The sequence below is a fragment of the Chaetodon auriga genome, chromosome 14 (assembly GCF_051107435.1).
Source record: "Chaetodon auriga isolate fChaAug3 chromosome 14, fChaAug3.hap1, whole genome shotgun sequence".
NCBI lineage: Eukaryota > Metazoa > Chordata > Actinopteri > Chaetodontiformes > Chaetodontidae > Chaetodon > Chaetodon auriga.
This window is the reverse complement of record NC_135087.1, coordinates 14,060,301-14,080,125: the sequence shown is the minus strand read 5'-3', so window position 1 is coordinate 14,080,125 and position 19,825 is coordinate 14,060,301. Positions and strand designations below refer to the sequence as shown.

General features: G+C 43.2%; 4 protein-coding genes across 6 annotated transcripts; all 4 read right to left on the bottom strand.

Annotated features, from left to right (window-relative positions):
* Nucleotides 1–224: 224 nt before the first annotated feature.
* Nucleotides 225–4,703, bottom strand: LOC143331679 (jun dimerization protein 2-like). Its single transcript, XM_076748790.1, has 4 exons — nt 4,522–4,703; nt 2,265–2,482; nt 1,414–1,518; nt 225–1,289 (listed from the first exon to the last, which is right to left on the bottom strand). The coding sequence occupies exons 1-4, from the start codon at nt 4,607–4,609 to the stop codon at nt 1,104–1,106; spliced, it is 597 nt and encodes a 198-aa protein (XP_076604905.1). The 5' UTR covers nt 4,610–4,703; the 3' UTR covers nt 225–1,103.
* A 373-nt stretch (nt 4,704–5,076) lies between these two features.
* Nucleotides 5,077–8,944, bottom strand: fosaa (v-fos FBJ murine osteosarcoma viral oncogene homolog Aa). Of its 2 annotated transcripts, XM_076748133.1 has the most exons (5): nt 8,841–8,944; nt 7,808–7,914; nt 6,937–7,164; nt 6,501–6,608; nt 5,077–6,403 (listed from the first exon to the last, which is right to left on the bottom strand). In XM_076748133.1, the coding sequence occupies exons 3-5, from the start codon at nt 7,147–7,149 to the stop codon at nt 5,735–5,737; spliced, it is 990 nt and encodes a 329-aa protein (XP_076604248.1). In that variant the 5' UTR covers nt 7,150–7,164; nt 7,808–7,914; nt 8,841–8,944; the 3' UTR covers nt 5,077–5,734. The 2 variants fall into 2 exon arrangements, with proteins under 2 accessions (XP_076604248.1, XP_076604247.1); XM_076748132.1 differs by lacking the exon at nt 8,841–8,944 and having other exon boundaries at nt 7,808–8,101.
* Nucleotides 8,945–8,957: 13 nt separating this feature from the next.
* mlh3 (mutL homolog 3 (E. coli)) lies at nt 8,958–16,674 on the bottom strand. 2 transcript variants are annotated; one of them, XM_076748128.1, is made up of 13 exons: nt 13,829–16,674; nt 13,625–13,726; nt 13,421–13,500; nt 13,212–13,316; nt 13,014–13,098; nt 12,869–12,937; nt 12,637–12,745; nt 11,435–11,594; nt 11,313–11,336; nt 10,613–10,691; nt 10,352–10,503; nt 10,175–10,250; nt 8,958–9,091 (listed from the first exon to the last, which is right to left on the bottom strand). In XM_076748128.1, exons 1-12 carry the CDS (start codon nt 16,404–16,406, stop codon nt 10,179–10,181), a joined length of 3,615 nt encoding a protein of 1,204 aa, XP_076604243.1. In that variant the 5' UTR covers nt 16,407–16,674; the 3' UTR covers nt 8,958–9,091; nt 10,175–10,178. The 2 variants fall into 2 exon arrangements, with proteins under 2 accessions (XP_076604243.1, XP_076604244.1); XM_076748129.1 differs by lacking the exon at nt 13,625–13,726.
* A 967-nt stretch (nt 16,675–17,641) lies between these two features.
* On the bottom strand, nt 17,642–18,820 carry acyp1 (acylphosphatase 1, erythrocyte (common) type). The gene is made up of 3 exons (XM_076748135.1): nt 18,751–18,820; nt 18,445–18,532; nt 17,642–18,039 (listed from the first exon to the last, which is right to left on the bottom strand). Exons 2-3 carry the CDS (start codon nt 18,523–18,525, stop codon nt 17,824–17,826), a joined length of 297 nt encoding a protein of 98 aa, XP_076604250.1. The 5' UTR covers nt 18,526–18,532; nt 18,751–18,820; the 3' UTR covers nt 17,642–17,823.
* Nucleotides 18,821–19,825: the final 1,005 nt, after the last annotated feature.

Below are 19,825 nucleotides of genomic sequence, written 5' to 3'. Positions count from 1 at the left end.
AACCTTGTGGGGGGAGTGGGGTGTTGGAGAGGTGAATACGCTGTGATGTACAACAGTGAGGAATTTTAAATAGTTTAAAAGTCAAAGCAATAAAATTATGTAAAGTAGGTCTATACAGCGTTAATCAGGCTGTGCCGCTACTGGCCGCCAGATGGCGCCGTTTACCAGGAAACGCATGACTGACCTGTTTTCAATCGTGTGGGACTCAAAGAAATTGCAGAAAAAAAGAAACTAAACATTTATTTTTTATGGAAATACAAAACGGGGATTTTGTGATAGCTTATATGCTTATATAACATCATATACAAAAGTATAAAAAAACATAATTGGTAGTAACAATATGGAAACAGAAAACAAAGTACGATGTAAACAGTCCATATATATATGTGCATACATGACGCCTGCGCCAAAACATAGGATAAAAGAAAAAAAAGATCAATCTTTCTGCCATGAAATGTATACAAAAACAAAAATCACCAGAAAATCATGAAGGTTATTATGTAGTAAAAAAAAAAAAAAAAAAAGGCTTTTGACTGTGTGCGTGGGTGTAAATACTTCACCACATATCATCATCAGTATGTTAATGCATTCCAGTAGTTATTTCTGATATTTTCCTCAATGTATCTATTAAGCCTCCTCTAGCTGTGGTTCAGTTAAAATTCCCAGAATGCATTTTAACAAAGGCAAGACAATCCAAGTAATGCTGTGCATACGGGCTAAGAGGTATTGCAACCCCTTATTTAAACAAGATGTCAATCTGATCACATACGTAACCCCTGTTTCACATGGAAATTCACCCTATAAAAACACCAAACTGAATGTAAGATAATGTGGCATTAACTTGATTCATCTTCATACTGATAGTGGCTGGAACTGACAACCAAATTGACCAATAAATGGCAAAACGAGAGAGAAAGAGACGTTTGATTTAACTGCCAAAACAGAGTCCAATCTTATTGGATCCACATTTTGTGGTGTAACGCTCTGTGACTTAAGGTCGGAGGACTTGGCAGCTGGCTCTCCTCCATGACCGAGGCCCAAAGCTGAGTGCTGCTTGTTGGCTGCTTCTTCTCAACTGTAAACTGTAGACAGATGTTGCACCTTCACTCGGCCTCCAGCTGCTGCAGCAGCGGGTTCACCTCGCTGTCCGGGGTTTTGACACTGTCCGTCCTGACAATACACGTGGGGCGATGGCGGTTAAGCATGAGGATGAGCTGCTGTCGCTCCATCTTCAGCTCCTCAATCTGGGCTTTGAGGTCAGAGTTTAACATCTCTAGTCTCTCTGATTCCTGAGAGAGGATGGAGGGAAAAGGAAGTAATAAGAGGGGGGGGCTGAGATTACGTAGGAATGTTTTGGCCGTTACAACAGATAAATATGTGAGTCTGAAATGGGATTACCTCGGTATGTCTCACCTTTTGTAGATAATCTGTCCTCTCTTTCTTTTTGTTTCGACATCGAGCTGCAGCCACTTTGTTTTTCTCTCGCCGTCGTTTCCTCCTCTCTTCCTCTTCATCTCTCTAAACAACAGTGCAGGTGAAAATGTTGGAGGTTTTCCTCATGTCTTTTTTTAATTCTTCTGTTAACTTTGCAGGCAGGCTGTCTTCATGACAGCACAAAAACTAAGAGACAACGTAGGTTTCTCTTTGTCCTGCTACTTGCAACTGTTGTCCAGCTGCATCTCACGGCTTACTTTATGTATGTTTAACTGACCAAACAGAAGAAACACATGAATAGATGTCCACAAAATCAAAGCTGAGAGTGAGACTGCATGTACTGAAACTATCCACATGATGTATAAATATTGTCAGAAAACTGTCATCAGTAGACCCAGCTCCCTGCTGCCTGCCCCCGTAGCTCCATAGAGCTGAAGGTCCATGTGGTCGTTTAACTTTTGTCACTCTGATCATGTTTTTCTCCTGACATTGATGATGGACAGACTCCAGCAGCATCTTTACCAACAGTAGTATTATTACCTGCGATGCCCACTAGGTGGACCTATTGATTAAGACATGACACAATGCTGTTATTGTAAAGGGGCTTCCAGTTCAAGCAAACCTGTTTAAGATACATTCGGCACATTTTACACATAGTTAAGCCAGAATCTGTATGATGAATTTGAAATGCTGTATTTGGCTAAATCCCATAAAACAGCACAATGTTCAATGTTAAGATGAAGCATGTAAACTAAGTAAAAACTCCAAATGAGTCGTTATCATTTACATGATCTAATCATTGGTTTTCAGCTACTCACTGTTTCCTGTACCTCTGTTTTGATCACTAGGGGCCTCTTGCCCAGACTGTCCAGGAAGTGCAGAGGTGACAGCATTGTACTGAACTCCTGGAAGTCACCAAATTTGAGCTTGTCAGTCAGCGTGGTGGCTGAGATCCCAGCCAGTGGGCCCAGGCTGGGCAGGGAGCCTGCTGTCACAGAGGGATCTGGGATTTGTCCTGGCATCGTGTCAGACTCGGTCGTGACCACAGCTAGGAGGCAGAGGGAGAAAATGGGAGACACTCTCAGAACACAACCAAACAAGATCAGTGAAAAACACGTAAAAGTCTGTCTGCTCTGCTTGTTGTAGCACACGCCGAGGCATAGTTAATGGTAGAAAAGAAGCAATTTTACATTAACAAATTAGAGGAAAATAAATATGTAAGTGCTTTATTTGACCTCCAGTCTGTTACAGGGCTTCAAGAAGGCATTTGCCTGAGGTGCACCGCTCCTTTCTAGCAGTCAGACAAGCCAAACAGTGATGAATTGCTGGTCTGTTGTAGCAGCCGGATGCTGAGGCTGCTCTCATTAGACTATTTTATTATTTTGCTTCTTTTTCTGGAATGAATATACTACCATTTACAGGGATCTTGGCAAGAATTTACCTCATTTAATCCCCAGAGGCCATAAGAGAGATGAACAAGAGTGTACAAAGCAGACTCAGACAAATTCCCCCTTTAGTTCAAGGAAAGCTACGGCCAGCATTGCCAAGAAATACCCGTTAACCATGGTTTCCTCCTTAAGGGACTTAATTTCAGGGTAGTAGAATGTGGCTGCCAGAATTGAGCATACTGTGGTGAAGTTTGACCCCAAATTTAACTTGTTTTGCTTTGTTTAGCCAAGTGAAAAATCAAAGATGACATTGTTTACTTACAATGCTTTGTGCTGAACAGATTTTCACTGTGTTTTGTACTGTCTGCCCCCGTCAAACGCCTTAATTTGAAAATGCTGAACACCAACATTTATATATATATCCAAAGACAATGAGAGAGGTGTGTGAGAGAAGCCAGCCAAAGACACAGGAAATCAGCTCAGCGGATTTCCAAGTCACATGATGCAGCCAAAAACTACTATCTAAGGTCAATTACTCAGAGACCTTTAGGCCACACTGCAGGAATAAACAGGTAATGTTTCCTCAGAATATCAGCGCAGAAGACAGCGACATTATCACCTCTGAAGACTGAAGAACTTTAAGGCAAGAGTTCACATGTGCCGGTTCTGCCTCTACAGAACAGTTATGCAGAGAACATGAACACGCAGGAGACATGGGAAAAGCACGTTGGCTGCACGTTAACTTTCAGTTTTTGCACTTCCCCAAACTTCAGGTCAAAAAGACAAAGTGGAACTCTGCAGCCTACGATGTGGCAGATGATGACCACATGCAAAACTCTTCTTTAAACGGTGAAAAACAAAGGAGGGTACGGTGCAATCACAGCATTAGAGTGATTCTTAAACATCTCCATAAAAAGGATTTCCATTTAAATACATTATGGTCCAAAGTGAAAGTGAAGGTGTGATTTAAAACAACCATTAAAAACCATCTTAGAATGGTAACTTTATCAGACCCCTGAGGGTCCAAGAAGCCAATTAACCTCCTCTGATTGGTCTGTATTATTATTATTATTTGCTTAGCACTTTATGCACTTTAGCAGGAGAAAGCCTCGGGTTAGTTTACGCATATGAATTTCACAGTAGGTTAGAAATGTGTGTGTGCAGTGACCTTAAATCGACTACACTGTGTTGCAGCATGCACACTGGAGCCATTGGTCAACTTGAAAGCGGAAGTTTTTTCTTCAGTGCGGCATTTATCTTACGTAACTTTGTCTTCCCATCAGAGCTGCAGTGATAAAATGTTACAGCTTTTCGTCCTCATCGGATCTCGCTTCAGACAGATCACGTTAAGAATGAACGCGCGGCATCAACGTGAAGCCGAGATGACACTAAATAAGAACATTTTGTTCTGAATTTGTGCACGCCGTGCTTCCATGTAAGGGGAGCATGCAAACAAAAGAAAACGAGCTTTCTGCAGCATGCTCCATAAGATGTCAGGGCTACTTTGAACACCGCAAATAATTAAAAAAAAAGCCCTCGGAGAATGCAGTGAATAGCGCCGAATAACCGAAAACCTCCCCGAGCTGCTGGCTGCCTGCTCTCAAACTATGCTCGTTATGACCTATGCGTGGCGCGCCAATAAGCTCTTTAGTATGTAAAAATAATCCGCTCCTCGATTTATGAAGTTTTGTATACCGACCTGACTTTGATCCCAGGTGCAACAAATGTCCTTTCTTCTGGTCAGCCGAGGGTCGAGAGTAGATTTTAAAAAGTGGAAATCGTTGCATCAGCCCGATTTTAAACGTGATCCCAATCTGGGAGGATTTGGGAATGCGGAACTTAGGCTATGCCAGCCAAACGTAAGCAGGGATGTAAAAAAGTACATAGTGGGGGCAGAAGTGGGGAAGTCGCACCGCTCCTCCCATAAAGAAACACTGGGGCTGCACACTGCAACGACAGAGCGGCTCAGATGGAGGCCTGCGCTCAAAATACAGCACTCATCTCCTGTGAAAGCACCAAAAATGCTAAATATAACACAAAAGCTCAATCATTTTAATTAGGTTTGAGGAGGAGAGAAAAAAAAGGAATGTAGTGATTGCATGAAAAAATGCTAATTCTATCCTAACTCTGCCCTCCTTTGTAGGATTAGAAGATAATGATTTTAATGTATTGGAATAATATATGCAATTAACGCCCAACCTGAGAAATGTAAGATAAACAGAGATTTCTTGGAGACAGACTGCAAACACCGGCATCAAACACCACTCTGAATGTCGATTTATTGTAATTATTCAGCAGCATAGATAAGCAATCAATGCTCATTTCACTTATTTTGAAATTTAACAAATAAGTCAAAATCTGAAAGGTAAAAAAATAAATCATAAGTTACATCTTGATAAGATATATATAGTATATAGCACTGGATGTTTTCATGGAAAACTTTCAATGAGGTCAAACCACAGCTGATGACATTGAGGTATGCAGGTACTTACCATGGATGAATATGTAAATACAACAACATTTACAGCAATCAATACACTATTAACAACGAAAACACAAAACCATACTGCAACAATAAATTCCACGTTACATCTTAGATCTAGTAACAGATCAGATACTGTATATGTAAGCTTTGAAATTATTTGGAGTTTCTCAGCATGCGTCTTATAATCAAAACTTGACTTCAGTCCCTCGAGTAAAAGCCATGCTTTTAGCTACATCACTCTGTTGGCTATGTATCTGGAGAGAGTTTCTATGCATGTTTGCTTAGTCACACACAAGACATTTCATGAATGTACTCCTTGAAGTGTTACAGCATACTGTGGCATATGTTGTCGGTGTCATTTCAGAGTCAGGAACCTGCAGGACAGAGGAAAACCAGAGAGATCAGAGCGATCACTTCCCTCTGTGCATTATAAGGCGAGGAGAGTTGGAGAGTTGAGGATGTCGACTGATTCGGATTTGCCGCCTCCGCCTTTATGGCTGTCTAGTCCCTCTGTGAGAGAGTCCAGCTCGGGGCACGCGAATGTGAACACAGACAGGTAGCTGCTGCAGGTGGGGGTGGAGGTCACCACGGGGGTGCTGAGGGGCTCCAGGTCGCTGGAAACGGACTTGTACAGGGTCTCCCAGTCCGAGACCCCGAGAGAGCTGCTCAGATCTATGTCTGGCACGGAGCGAGCCGTCTCCATGGGGGTTTTCTCCTCCAAACTGTGGAGCATATTTTCCAGGAGCCCCTCCTTAATGTCCAGGGAGGGCTCAAGATCGCAGATGTTGATTTCAGCGCTGGCACACAGCAAGATATTGGAGTTCCCGGAGATGGCCGTGGACGGATCACTGGGGATGTCCATGTCCTGGAGCGAGGGAGCTTCCTGGGTGCCATCCTCTGGAAGCCTGTCCTCGTCTGGACTGGGCGGTAGCTCTGGGGACCCCGTGGGCTCCTGGAAAATAGACTCCAGCTCCTCTGACATCTGGCACACGGGTTTGTGTGTGGCAAGGATAAACTCGAGCCGTTCTTTCTCTTTGAGGAGGTTGGCTATTTCCGTCTCCAGGGCTGCTTTCTCCTCCTCCAGCTTGTCTGTCTCCTTCAGATAGATCGACATCCAAAAATCATCCACATTGGAAAACACACAAACAGCGGGTGCAGATGACAGCTGAGTAAATGCATCACTGTTTACTTACAGCTTGCAGCGTGTCCGTGAGTTCCCTCCGTCTGTTGCGACACTTTGCTGCAGCCATTTTATTCCTCTCCCTCCTTATCCTTTTTTTCTCCTCCTCCTCTGGAGACAGCTGGGATGCAACAGAAATAATTCAGTTATTGCCTTGAAGAATCCAGCCATTTCATCCTCTAATCCGCTACATCCGTTGCCAATTCACCCTCAGAAGAATGGCAAAAGCATGTTTCGCTGCAATGCGTCTAAAAATAGACCATTGTTGCAGACTTGCTGTGACCTGAATATAAATTGAGTGCCTAAGGAAGGCACACAGCCAGCACACGGCACCAGAGGAGCATGCACAATAGCACTGTTGCACAAAAGGAATTCAGATTGGCATATGTAAATTTACACTATTGACTATTCTGTCCAATGGCAGGTAGACTTCATCTGAGCAAACCTACCTGCTCTGTTTTCCCCTTTCTGACAGCATTTTTCCCCTTATTCCCGCCCTCTTTGGGTGTTGCCTGGTGAGAGCTTTGTGGTTCATTGGCTTGCTTGCTACCCAGAGACGGGGAGACAGATGTAATAATCGTAGGCTGGACCATCCACTGGAAATCTGGGGTAGAGGAAATTGCAGTGACTGTTGGAACAAATGGAGTGTCCTCAACGCTCATGTCTGGGCAGAGCTCCTGAAAAATAAAAGGAGAAATAATCGACAATGAGGATTATAATATTGATTTCATTAAATAAGTCTATTTCCAAGCTATTCGCGGGTTCAAGTAATTGCGATGAGTTAATCAATGAAAGCTACAAATCACACATTTCGAATCAAAAACAGAGGGTACCCTGCGTGTGGTAGATTTTCTTGAAATATACCCAACCAGAAATAGCCTTTTCGGATCAATATTTGACTTTATCATTGTTTCTGACGTCAACACTGACGCAGGGATGCTGTGGAGTCTCCTGAATGGATTTATTTTTCTCAATGAAGCGCTGCATCGACACGCTCGCGTTTGGTCCCAGGACGTCGGAATCATAACAACCCGACCAGCGGTGCTGTTTGGTCACATTCCCTCCTGCGCTCATCTCCGCTCCAATTATGCATCAAATGTGTCAGAAAATGACATTTGGAAAAAAAAAAAAATGACGCGCACGCAGTTAATTAAAACCTGATCAATCAGTTCCACCTCCCCCTCCCCCCACCGTGAAGATAAAATGAGCATTAGGGCACTCAGCCCGTGGATCACATAAACAGGGATGTTGAGTCTGGTTTGGAAAGTGCGCGCCTCCCGGGCTGCATGATGGAGATATGATCAACAAAGCCATCCATACCTTTGCATTGCTCTCTGAGGAGGAGGCTGATGATGGGGAGCTCGCCTCTTCTGGCGTCTTCTGGCAGAGTGTCCCGACAGGAGACTCTGTCCGGCAGGTGGGAGAGACTGAATCCATGTCGGGCGTCAGGTTGTTGTGATACATCACGAGGGGGGGGGTTTAAAAAAAAAAAAAAAAAAAAAAAAATACACACACACGAGTCCTGATCAATGACAAATATGACTCTGGCCTTCCGCTGGGCAGAGCGGCTCGGGTCTTTTCTCCAGGTATATACCTGGTAACTGGACGACTAGGATGCAAGCCCCTCCTTTTATGCTCTGCTAGAATTTTATGAATGAACCAAGACTGTACCATCCGCCGAGGGGGAGGGGGGGCAGACTGACAGCCACACGGGCCTACATTTCGGGGTAAAACGTGCATTGTTTTGACATTCATCCTCTTGTATATTTCCTACATGAATCATACGTTAAGATCTTTTTTTTTCTTTTTCTTTTTGATTTGTTTGTTTGTGTCAGATTTGCTCACAGCTTCATCACCGCACGAAAGCCAAACAGCAGCTTCACTCCCATTCACAAGCATCGGGCTTCATATGAATGCAATGTGGGGTGAGAAACGTGAGCCTATTTATAAATACACATAATGTAACCATTTCCTGCGCGAGGAAAACTTGATGTTCTGGTGCATTCATTGTAATCAAGGGCAAAAGACAATTAAGCTATTATGAATGTATAACCAGTCGAACATTAGCCACTGATTTTGTTTAATAATGTAAAAGCTCATTCAATTGCAAGGTCGTCGCGACCCATTCTGCACGACCATTAAAAAAAATATGTCGACTACATCTCACATATTAACTCCGCTTACAGGTGAACTTGCTCCAAAATGAATCTCCTCTTCGCATTTCATTTGTGTAAAACAGTTCCTGTGACTCGGGCAGAGCTCTCGGTCAGCGCAGCACTTTGGGACTGCCTGTTCCAAAGATAAGGATTGGAGGCTGTTAGCAGACATAATGAAATGATGCTGAATTGTTTACTTGGGGAGGAGGTGGTGAAGAGGAGACGTTGAGCATGTGGGGGCGGTGAAGTCACGTGACGCGACCCGGAAGTGGAGGGAGGAGAAGGAAGGTGGGAAGGGGGCTGGATTTGGCAGGAGCAGCGTCATTCGTCACTCCCACCATAACAAGGGACCGTTAGCAGGTCTAGACTTTGAGCTTTCCTGTGGATGCTGCTCCTGTCGGACCTGGTGTTCGCTATTCAGCTGTACCTGGTCAGCTCTGGAAAACGTCTGCAAGAAGACACCCACACAAACGCGCTGGTCACAGGCGAGTACGAAGTCAGTGACCAGCTTAAAAGTAGAATCAGTTTAAAGGTACGTGAACGCACCAGTAACATGTGGCACACGATCTTGGACAGTTCCTTGTATTTTCCAGTCAAGAAGTAAATAAAATAAGGATCCACTGAGCTCTGACGGTGACACACCCCTCTGTTAACACACATTCTATTGGCTACAAGTTGTCCACCAAGCAGAATGCCACAAAATCTTCATTCACAACAGAGACTCAGGACCAGTTTGACATTTGCTTCTACAGCAGATCCTAAATGGGTGAGTGAGGGTTAGAAAAAATATATAGCCTGAAATAATATGAAAGAAATCCAATCTTCAGAAGGTACAGAAATGACTGGTGGCCAATCATGGAAGCCAAAGGGGCCTGATGAGGTGAACTCCTGATTACTTTCTGTGAAATAACTTAATCAGCTATTAATGCTTGTCATTAGGCAGTTGGAGGGTCCAGTAAGGGAAAACTGCAGCTCCACTGTTTTCTGTGAGTTTAAATTTGCTAGCATTTTCTTCCTTTGGCCCTGTGAGTGATAGCAGGTGTTTTGCCTTCATCAGTGGATGGAAATCACCTGCTGTGTGTGGTGTGGCCTGAAGAAGAACGAGCTTGAGTTCAAACTCAGAGTTGCAGCAGTTTTCTCCTCTACTTGTTGTGTCTGCAATGATCAAGTTGACTGAAGTGTTAAAACAAATGATTGTCCTGCTATTTCCTATCTTCAACAGCTTCCACCAACACACAAGTGGGATTCAGATTGATCATTATGTGACTGCACATTTGGGAACACTGACATGGTCAATATTATGTGCCTTTTGTTACTTTTCTGATGATGCATCACATTTCATCAATCTACATTTATTTTTGTACTTCCTCTTCTCTCGTCTTACATAACTAAATGTTTTTCATGTGTCTTCCTATGAATTTACAGTGAAAACAAAAGGTTTGGGGGGAATTTGGCTATTTGAGCCATTTAATAAGGAATCATTATGATTTCTGTGAGGTTATCAAGGACACATTTAAAATAAAATACACACCCAGTTATCTATTTCCATACAGTTCCCATGCTTTATACATTCTTCTCAGCTTTTGGAGGTTGGGTTTCTGTAATTCCTGCAAAGACAAGAATGCTTAGTCACCACCAAATTGCCGTGCTGTATAATGTCTTCAGTACTACAATTAGTAGAAAGTCATGTGTTACTCCAGTCTGGTACCTTCTGGTCTTTGTCCAAATGAAGGATGTCTACTAAGGGAGCAATGGAAGGGCGGCCATGGGCACACTGGAAAGGCAGATGGCAGGAGGACAAGGACGCCACCAAGCTGTAGCATTCATCTCTACTCAAGCTGTCATTGAATTTGATGGCACCTGTTAAATGCATACACGTATACAAGTTATTTGTATGAAAACTGTAATTTATTGAATCACTTAAATAAATAAACAAACTGAAGGATGGAGAGAAGGAATGAAATCTTACCATGACATGCTAGAGAGGCTAATACCTTCAGCACAGTGAGAGGCAGAGTTCCTCTCACTCTACCAGTTGAACGAAGTAACTGAGAGAAAGAATAAGACATGATACATTACATGTCCAGGCGTAAACCTGGAGGACATCAAGCGTTTGTGCATCTATATCTGCAGCTAATCTCGCATACTACTGGATCCAGCAGCCTAATATTTTTTCTGCACATTTATGGCCGTATGCTCAAGGACCTCTTGTGGTTGCAGTGAGTCACAATTTTGGAAAATCCGATTTTATTGACTGCACAGTTTATATCGCCACTAACTGCCGACTCTTCGCTCCTCTTATCCGGCCTGTAGGGGCTGCAAGTGATCAACAACTACTTCAGTCTGGAATCTTGTTTCCGACAGGGACAACACAGCAAAAGGCACTTCTGCAATCAGCTAGGCTAAAACCAAGGCTCACCTCGTCTGCTGTTTTGGCTTTAGTTGTGCCACAAAAACTGACATTCATATCTGTAAATTAATTCCATACCCAATATGTTATGATCCACTAAGGTTAGGCACGACATGATATGATTAAATCCCTGTTTTTCTTATCTTCACTGTCATCTTGACTGTAAGCCCGGCTGAGAGCTGCACTCTTCTGGTTGAGTAATAAGATGCTTTCTCCACACGCAGAGCTTTAGGTGTGGGAAACACACTTCCAAGCTTACCTCAATCTGCTCTCGAAGATACTCCTGATGTGTGATTAGAGAGAAAAAGCAAAATGGTAAACATAGGTTAGAATTGTAAAAGCCACTTCGCTGAGTGAACGGTTTCACAAATCTTACAGTACCTCAACAATAGGCTTGATAACAGATGGTCTCCCCCGCCTGAGCTCATTACTCTCCTTTTCCACAAAGCACAGCGGTACCTTCCCGACAAAAACCTGTGGATCCGCTGCTTGTGAGAACTTCACTTCCAGGCCCAAACTTCGTAAATGTGCCTGACAAGACCTGAAAGAGGAAGGGTCCAGTATATATCAGAAATATTGAGAACACTGCTCAACAATAATGCCAATGTAAGAATGTCTCTGGTATGAAAACACGCACAAGAAAGTTGGTTTAAAGGTTCAGAGTTTAGCTGCTGGTGAGAGGAGATCTTTTTCTGGTTCAGAGGATGACAACAGGTTTATGAAGTGAGTGACTGTGTGTCAGTGTCTGCATAGCCTCATATCATCAAGGAATGTAGATCTGAACATCTGAATCACAGTGATCAGAGCTGCAGGACATCTTAGCTGTAACCATCATCAAGAGGTGAAACAAAGCAGATTGTGGCAATTGACAGAGCCATAACCTCCCTGTCCAAATCAAGACAGTGTTTGAACTTGTTCCTGTGAATAGACTCCTTCCACTGTCTGGAAATGGACATGATTCTTTGAGAATGCTCCAAGTACAAGACAACATAGTGGGCAAAACACAGCCTTTGCATCTAATCTATTTAACTGTAGTATTTGACAAAAGTGTACAGTGTACACTATTACTACAGAGTACTGATGCTACTAAATGATGGCATATGAGCCAAAGTGCTATGCAATACTTCTGGGTTTAGACAGAGGTGAAATGAGGCTGCGTCACTGCACCCACCCTTTCTGTCATCTTTATTGCTACCATCCTTCACCTCATTGCCAAAAACTGCTGGCTGGGTGTCTCAGTTGTTGTATAGAGCAGACGTCTGGCTCTTAAACCTCATCCAGCTTAGGGCCAACTGCAGTCCATCAAGTAATGACAATGCCATCAGACCAAAGTAAAAAACACCAGTGTATCCTAAACACCTTCACAACACATACAAGCCATGGTTCCTGAATACAGACAACCCAAGTCCTGCATCAGCCACTGCCCATCTAACTATTAATTAAGCCCTCTAAAAAAGGACAATGGTTTCCTGTAACTTGGCAGCATTCTCTAATCAAAAGTCACATGCAGACTTTGAGATAAGTCTTCATCCAAGCTGTGCCCATCATTTTTTTTAAATCCATGGCCATATAGAAAAACACACCCAAGCAGCCTCAGCTCCTCTTCTGTTACACTGATTTCAAGAGGTGGCAAAATGGTTGATGAGCACAGGCGCCTCTCCCCTGCTGCTTCTGGGTCGTCTTCATAGGAATCTATGACAGGACATACAGTTATGACTTGAGTATCACATCAGGGTCCCAACAGCAGCATTATTAATTCACCATTTCATTCTCAGTGCAACTACTGTGCATCGTTATTTTATCTTTATTTTTTACCTGCAACTAAATTTTCAAGTCGAACTCTCTCGTGTGCAGCATGCTGATCCACCAGCACCAGGAGGTTTCCTAGGGCATCGATATAAAATGCATTAGGTCCTGATAAAATCAACAAATGACAAAACAGTGATGTTCCTGTCTATACCTTCAGTTTCTGTGAGTGCTGCAGGATCCTCATCTCTTGTATTGATGAGACATGCAAGAAACTTCTTATCCACTTGATGAATGACCTATAAAGTAATTACACGGCCATTACTCCATGACATCGATGGAGGCAAAATGGTTGATTCACGATAAAGACCGTTTTGTCAGACATTCAACGGAAACCAAAAGGGAGATTTGCCTTCATTGAGCGAATCATGGCCTTCGAAAAACGGTATGGAAACAGGATGTTGTGGATCTTGACAGCCAGGCCATCAGCTTGCCCACTTGATATGTCTACACCAACCTGTCGGCACAGTAGAGTTCCTAATGCACCACTGACACAATAGAATTTCAACACTACACTTTAAAACAGATAAAATGAACAGAAAACACACAAGGGTTGTTTACCATGGGAGGTCGGACAAACACTGGGTTATTCCATTTTGAGTACAGTGAAGTAAGGGAGTTGGAGCTCTCACCACGGTCGTCTGTAGGACAGACAAGATCACACATGACTGAAAAACAAGCTAGCAGTCATTTTGTATATTGTGTGTGTGCGTGTGTGTGTGTTAGGCACCCTAGAGTCTACAGACTGATCTGTTTGTGAAGTACCTCTATCATCAAGTACTGAACTAATCACTCTGTCTGTCCTGGATTTAGGAATGAAGGGCAAAACTTGATCCACCTGAAAGGGACAACATCTGTATTCCATCCCTACAGTTTAAGGAACAGGAACAACAGTGACAGTGAAGGTATTCTCGGTTACGATCATGTCAACATAATCTGCCGATGAGCACCAAAAAACCACGAACTCACCCATTTCAGAGATGACGCTGACTGCCATATTGGTGACATCAGATGTACAGCGCACTTGCGTTTCTTCAGTGGGTGGGTCCTCGTATCGGCTGAGCCCAGTCACTTTGTTGACGTAGACTGTCCTTCCCACAGATGCATCGTAGTGGTGAAGCCAGTCACCTGATTCTGAGCCATCTTGCCTCTCAGCCAGCTGAGGATTTGTACTACAACCTGGGACTGGCTCAGGATTCAGAGCAGTATCACAGTGATTCTCATAATTGCTCTCTTGGATGCCATTATTACCTCCACTGAGACAAGTACTGTTCTGTGAGGTAGTCCTGGACAGACATGGCAATACTTCTGAAACGTCCGTCCTGTGTTTCTTCAAATGGCAGAGTTTAGTTGCCAAAGACTTTTTGCCTCTATTCCGTGCTGAGACTGGTTTTATGCTGGTAAAAACTGGGAGGATTCGTGGGCTTCGGAGGCCGGCCTGTGTCTCGTCTCTTTCTGTAACATCACCATCTTGCTGATCTTTCTGGCAAACCAACAAATTCTGGGAATTCAAAACAAATTTTTCAATCTGAGGGAGTCTTATAGTATTATTCTCTTCATGTTTCTCTTCAGAGGGTAATTTCAGTTCATCAGAGTTACCATACACTCTTCTAAACTTCTCAAGAGACCCCAACTCCTTACATGAAGACAGCTTTTGACAAGTTACAATTCTGGGAATCTTTGGGGGAATAATAGGAGCAAAGTCTGTACATAGTGTCTGACAAGATCTGTTGCAGCCCACGTCAAGTGAGATTTTGCGTTTTGATGCAAAAGGTGTCTCTTCACATGTCTGTGCTAAAATGTGAGACTGATTTACTGACTTGTTGATTTGGGACAGGCCCTGAGTCTGCAGGCTTTCGTGAATATATGGATCAGAGAGACTGATCTTTCTATTGCTCAGTAAAATCTGTCCATGCCCTCCTGTGCCCTGGCTGTCCAGTAATATTTGCTCAATACTGTTCAGTTCAGGCAGAATTGGTTGGGTGATTCGGCCTGGTGAAGTCACATTGCTGGCTGGGGGAGTATGGTTCAGTTTTAGCTCAACTTCTTTTGAAAATTCCACTTTTTCACTTTCTAGTTCTCCAACTGAACTTGACATACATAAAATCTGAGAGCCTTCCCCAGCTTCACTAAATGCTTCTTCAGTAATTTCACTATCTGATGCAGGTTCTAGCCTTGCTGGATCACACAGTGGCTCATCTCTACAATCTTTGTTTTTACTCCCTTCACTTTTTATCTTTTCCTGCCCCAGTTGTTCAATCTCTTCTTCGCTGTGTACGTTTTCATGCACACAGTCATCTTTGCACTTGCGATGAACAGGATGAGATGCTAGTTTCATTCCTATACTGCAATCTAGTGTGAAAGCAGTGCTCGCTGCCTGGCCACCACTGCCACTGTTGTGCCCCTCTTGGTCTGCATTGTGAGAGCCAAACAGTTTAGGGGATACATCGTCCAAGTCATCTTGAGAAAGTGCAGCCACCAAGTTCTCCCTGCTCAGGAAAGCTTTCACCGCCTCTTCCACAGAGAGCAAAATCTCATCCCAATCTTTGAACTCTATTAGAGTTTTGGCAGGCTCTAGACATATGTCATACTCCGAGTAAGAGCATTTGATATTGATGACGTATACCCCATGCAGTTCTTGGCTTCGTTTGTGCTTTGGACTCCTGATGGTAGATTGCAACTCTGGACTGTCACTTTTCTGATTTGAACTGCTCAGTCTGCGTAGGAGAAAGTTCAGCAGCTTGTGGATCCGTGTTTTCAGTAGCAGTCTGTTATTTACATACAGGAACTGTAAGCTGCTGTTGTAGTGGCCCTCTCTGCCAATATAACCCATCACTTCAAACTGTCCGTGTGTGTAGCTGATTTCTCCAAGTTTCTGTGCTCGCCCGAGGCTGTGTATCTGAACAAACCTGTGGTAGATGTCTCTAGCTTTGGGAAGCTGTACCATCATGGCTCCTGTGCAGTCATTCTTCAGGGTAAAAGAAACAGAGGGATGCATCAGAGAAATAGCCTCTAGTCTGTGTCTGATCCTCTCACCCTCCAGTACAGCATCCATCCTCTTCCTCCGGACCGGCATGTTGTGGAAGAAGTTACAAATGACAACAGTTGTCCCTGCAGAGGGTCGTGCAGTCTCTGCTTCAAATACATCCATGCCTTTGCCACCCTTGTAGATTTTGACGTGAGTTTTCACTGACGATCTGGTCCGGGATGAGATTTCAACAAGTGTAGCGAGAGAAACAACACTTGCCAGCGCCTCCCCTCTGAAGCCATACCAGCTGAGGTTGTCCAAATCTTCAACAGAGTTGCATTTACTTGTGTAGTATCGGTTTCCCACGCACGCCATATCCTCAGCGTTCATTCCGACCCCGTTGTCGATCACCTGAACTTTGAACGCATCCATGTCCATCCTGACTCCCACACAGGTCGCCTCGGCATCGATGCTGTTTAGGATAAGCTCCTCGACACACTGCTGAAGTGAGGGGACAGCGACACCGGAGCGGAGTTTCCCCTGAACCTCTTTAGGCAAACACTTAATCATGGTGTTCATTAAATTCAATTGTCTTGGTAACTGATATTCAGCTCCTCACTTGTCCTGACCGACGACGCGGTAACAAGAGGGGGAACGGACTTAAAATCAACCGTTGCTAGCTAACGTCTTATACCATTAGCCTAGCTACGTTACTACGTTACTTACATGAGTTCCAACGGAAACTTTTTGACCGCGACACACTGAAATAGCTCGTTAAATTGCATTTCTAAAACGAACTGTCAAAAGACATGTTAAAACCGAACTTAGCTGCTGTTTACAGTCAACGTGAAACAACAAGAGACGCCGGTGACAGCTAACAGCCAAAGCTAACAGTGCCACCTCCTGGACTGAACGACCTACAGTTCAACCGTCGTCTTTTCTTCTCGTCGTCGGCAAATTGCAACCAGCTTTAAATGTGCCTACCGCCACCTACTGTACGGAGTGTGCCATGTCACGTGTTTAGACACGCAGGTATGTATTCCATTAACTGTATAAACACTGTATTACCGTTGTATTTTCAAAAAAATAAATAAATAAATTTAAGTATGGGTAAACTCTCACCTAATGCTAATCCATAGAGCCTAAAAAATATCATTTTCTTCATTCATGACCCATCTTTTGTCCCACACTTTGTCTTTATGCTCTGCTCTGTCTTTCCGACACATAACAAGTCCATAAACATCCATTTCCATCACATTTTTCTTAATTTCAATTTAATTACAAAGTGTACATATTGTAATTTTTTATGCCAGTCTCGGTCTTGTGAGTATCTTCCTTCCTCTCAGTAAGCCTAGTTTCTACCATCTTTGACATCATTAGTGACATTCTTCACTACCTTTTCTCTGATTAATCAGATTAATTGAGGATAAATTGATTTGACATCTGTGATTATTCAGTCATTGTTTCTCCACAGCCACCTACAGAGCTCAGTCTTTGCCAAAGGAGGGCAGCAGCATTCTGATGGGAAACCAGTGATTCATCAGGATCCCATCAGACTCCTTCAAGTCAGTCTTTGTGGAGGCCGATGAAGAGGCAGTGACAGATTTCAAGGTCATACCATTGCCTGGTTGCTCAGCAGGATGCTTGTTGCAAATGTCCCCTTCAAACAGATTTACAGTATCTGCTGTTGTGTGGTCACCTCTAATAACCACCCTCAGTCCAGGTCTCAGTCCAGCTGTTATAGCCTTTGAAAATCAAATTCATCAAATATTCCCTTACTGATGTTAGTACAATAAAATTCTAACAATGTGAAGGCCACTGAAAGGATTTTATTATTCATTAGTGTAATTCCATATATTGTAGATGTTAAGGAGACCTAACATACACACATCTTTTCGATTAATTATGAGTTGCATTCCAACCAATAAAAAAAATGACTAAATAAATAAAACATCTGCCTCAAAGTGAATGTCACAGGCACAATCTATGTGTTATTTTATTTTACTATGTTAAAAGAGGAGTGTTCTAGGCTATCCACTGTTTTCTCATTCTTGAATTCTGCCTTGGTTATGTGTGACTTGGGGCTCCCGGTGGATTTCAGCCATTCCTGCATTTCTTTCACCTTGCTGCGTGGGCCTTGGAGCTGCCCCTGTACAGTTCCTGCGCCCGTGTTTTGGACCCATCCAACCAGGCCAAGCTTCTTCCCTTCTGCCTGGAAAACGAAAGACATGAATTATAAAATTGCAGAGGAAGGTGACTGATGGAGAATGTGGCTGTGATGGAACACTGGGAAGGGAATATTAGTTAGGTAAGTGCAGGATGGGCCCTAAACACTGTTCAGTAACAGTGATATTAAAGCTAAAAGACTGTGAGCATGACAAGTTCATTCTTGACCTTAAAAAACCTTGAATCAAGGTCCACTTCCTAGCTTCTCTGGAGCTTTCAACATCTAGCGGCCCTAATCAGTTTTTATCATAATTTATGATAATTAACTTGATCAGAAATACAGTGAGATGCTGTCAAAACTCCTAAAAACCAGAACTAAAACACCACTTTTAAATAGGCCACGCTGTTCAGATGTAACGTTAAGATGAAGCTACATCACTGTCAAACTCACTTGAGTGTATTTCCGAAAAAATACACCTTGGACTCTGCCAAAAATTTCATAATCCACTGAAATTAGGTCTTCGTTGGACATAGCGGACCTGGAAAAGGAGAAACGAGACCGTACTTGGGTGCTGTGTTGTGTATATTAGGGAGCCGTCATGCACCGCAGGGGCTAACTTACGCTACAGCTACTGTAAGCTAAGCTAACACAATTTGTTTCTGTTCAACACATTTGAACCCTGGATAATTAGCACGTATATCGTTCTATTCATGCTGTATGAATACGCGATAGCTGGCTGTCTGCAGTCTAATTCACCTGAGTGTTGTTAAGATGCCGTGGGACCTCCACACAACTCCAGAGGATGGCGATTCAAAAACATACGGGGCTTCACTTCAGGAAGTGATGTTTGTTCAATGGACCAATCAGAGAACAACTGAGACTCTTGGTTTCTAGGCAACAAATGTAATCGTTGAGAAAAGGATTCGCATCGGTTTGTCTCTCCTAGTGGCTTTATTTGTAGCTCGCTAAACTCAACGTTATTTATAATTCAGACGGCATACAAAAAGTCAGTAAGTATTTTAGATTCTAACTGGGCTTTGGGGAAAATTGTCAGCCACAGATGAAATGCTAAGTTGATAACAGGGTGCTGTACTTTTTTATGGCATTGCCCTCTGTTGTTCGGCTAGTAAAGGAAATTGTCAGAAAATGTCAGCAATGTTTTGTCAAGGTATTTTATTGCAGAGGTTCCTGACTCATTACCGTTTTATTAATGATACTTTTGGAGTGAAACATCTACAGACATGAAAAAACGTCCCATTTAACTCATTTGTCATGGTAGCATTGTTGAAAGTTTCCATTATTCAGAACTCTTTCAAGATCCATGATCTGCGTTGGCATGAAGAGGGAGCTTGGCAGTCCATTGTTGACCTTAAAAACAAGAACTGACTCAAGGTCCACTTACTAGCATATTCTGGGATGATTTGAGAGTGATTTGCTGCTCAAGCGAAGATGATTCAGATTCAGTCCCACCTATGCTTTCATTTTCCATAAATAGTTATACACTGCAGATGCCAGCTTTGTTCCCCCAGCCCCTTTCTCTTTTAACCTTGTTTGTCTTTTTCTCTACACACCATAGAAGAAAAACCTTCAGTGGCTGGTACGGAGGGCTCACTTGTCTTTCTCAACGATCTGTGGAACAACAGGTCAACCTCAAAGATATGACCTTCAACAAGTGATGAAGTCATGAGCACATACGCAAGAAGAAAACACAGTCCTCAAGGGCAGTACAACATTGCAGGAAAAAGACATGGCAGTGTCTACACTCAAGCACAGCATGGTGTTGTACGTGGTAGGAGAGCAGATGGAGTCGACCGGCCATTTCCAAACAAGC

What these genes read in the sequence shown, in the direction of transcription:
- LOC143331679 (XM_076748790.1), bottom strand. Translation starts at nt 4,609, where the DNA reads ATGCAACGATTTCCACTTTTTAAAATCTACTCTCGACCCTCGGCTGAC. An exon ending in GCACCTGGGATCAAAGTCAG is followed by an intron (nt 2,483 to 4,521) that starts GTCGGTATACAA and finishes TCTGCCTCCTAG; the next exon opens with CTGTGGTCACGACCGAGTCT. An exon ending in CCCTAGTGATCAAAACAGAG is followed by an intron (nt 1,519 to 2,264) that starts GTACAGGAAACA and finishes ACTGTTGTTTAG; the next exon opens with AGAGATGAAGAGGAAGAGAG.
- fosaa (XM_076748132.1), bottom strand. Translation starts at nt 7,951, where the DNA reads ATGTATCACAACAACCTGACGCCCGACATGGATTCAGTCTCTCCCACC. An exon ending in CCTCAGAGAGCAATGCAAAG is followed by an intron (nt 7,165 to 7,807) that starts GTATGGATGGCT and finishes TTTATTTTTCAG; the next exon opens with GAGCTCTGCCCAGACATGAG. An exon ending in GAAAGGGGAAAACAGAGCAG is followed by an intron (nt 6,609 to 6,936) that starts GTAGGTTTGCTC and finishes GTTGCATCCCAG; the next exon opens with CTGTCTCCAGAGGAGGAGGA.
- mlh3 (XM_076748128.1), bottom strand. Translation starts at nt 16,406, where the DNA reads ATGAACACCATGATTAAGTGTTTGCCTAAAGAGGTTCAGGGGAAACTC. An exon ending in CCATGATTCGCTCAATGAAG is followed by an intron (nt 13,099 to 13,211) that starts GCAAATCTCCCT and finishes ATTACTTTATAG; the next exon opens with GTCATTCATCAAGTGGATAA. An exon ending in AGCCTCTCTAGCATGTCATG is followed by an intron (nt 10,504 to 10,612) that starts GTAAGATTTCAT and finishes TGCATTTAACAG; the next exon opens with GTGCCATCAAATTCAATGAC.
- acyp1 (XM_076748135.1), bottom strand. Translation starts at nt 18,525, where the DNA reads ATGTCCAACGAAGACCTAATTTCAGTGGATTATGAAATTTTTGGCAGA. An exon ending in TTTTTCGGAAATACACTCAA is followed by an intron (nt 18,040 to 18,444) that starts GTGAGTTTGACA and finishes TTCGTTTTCCAG; the next exon opens with GCAGAAGGGAAGAAGCTTGG.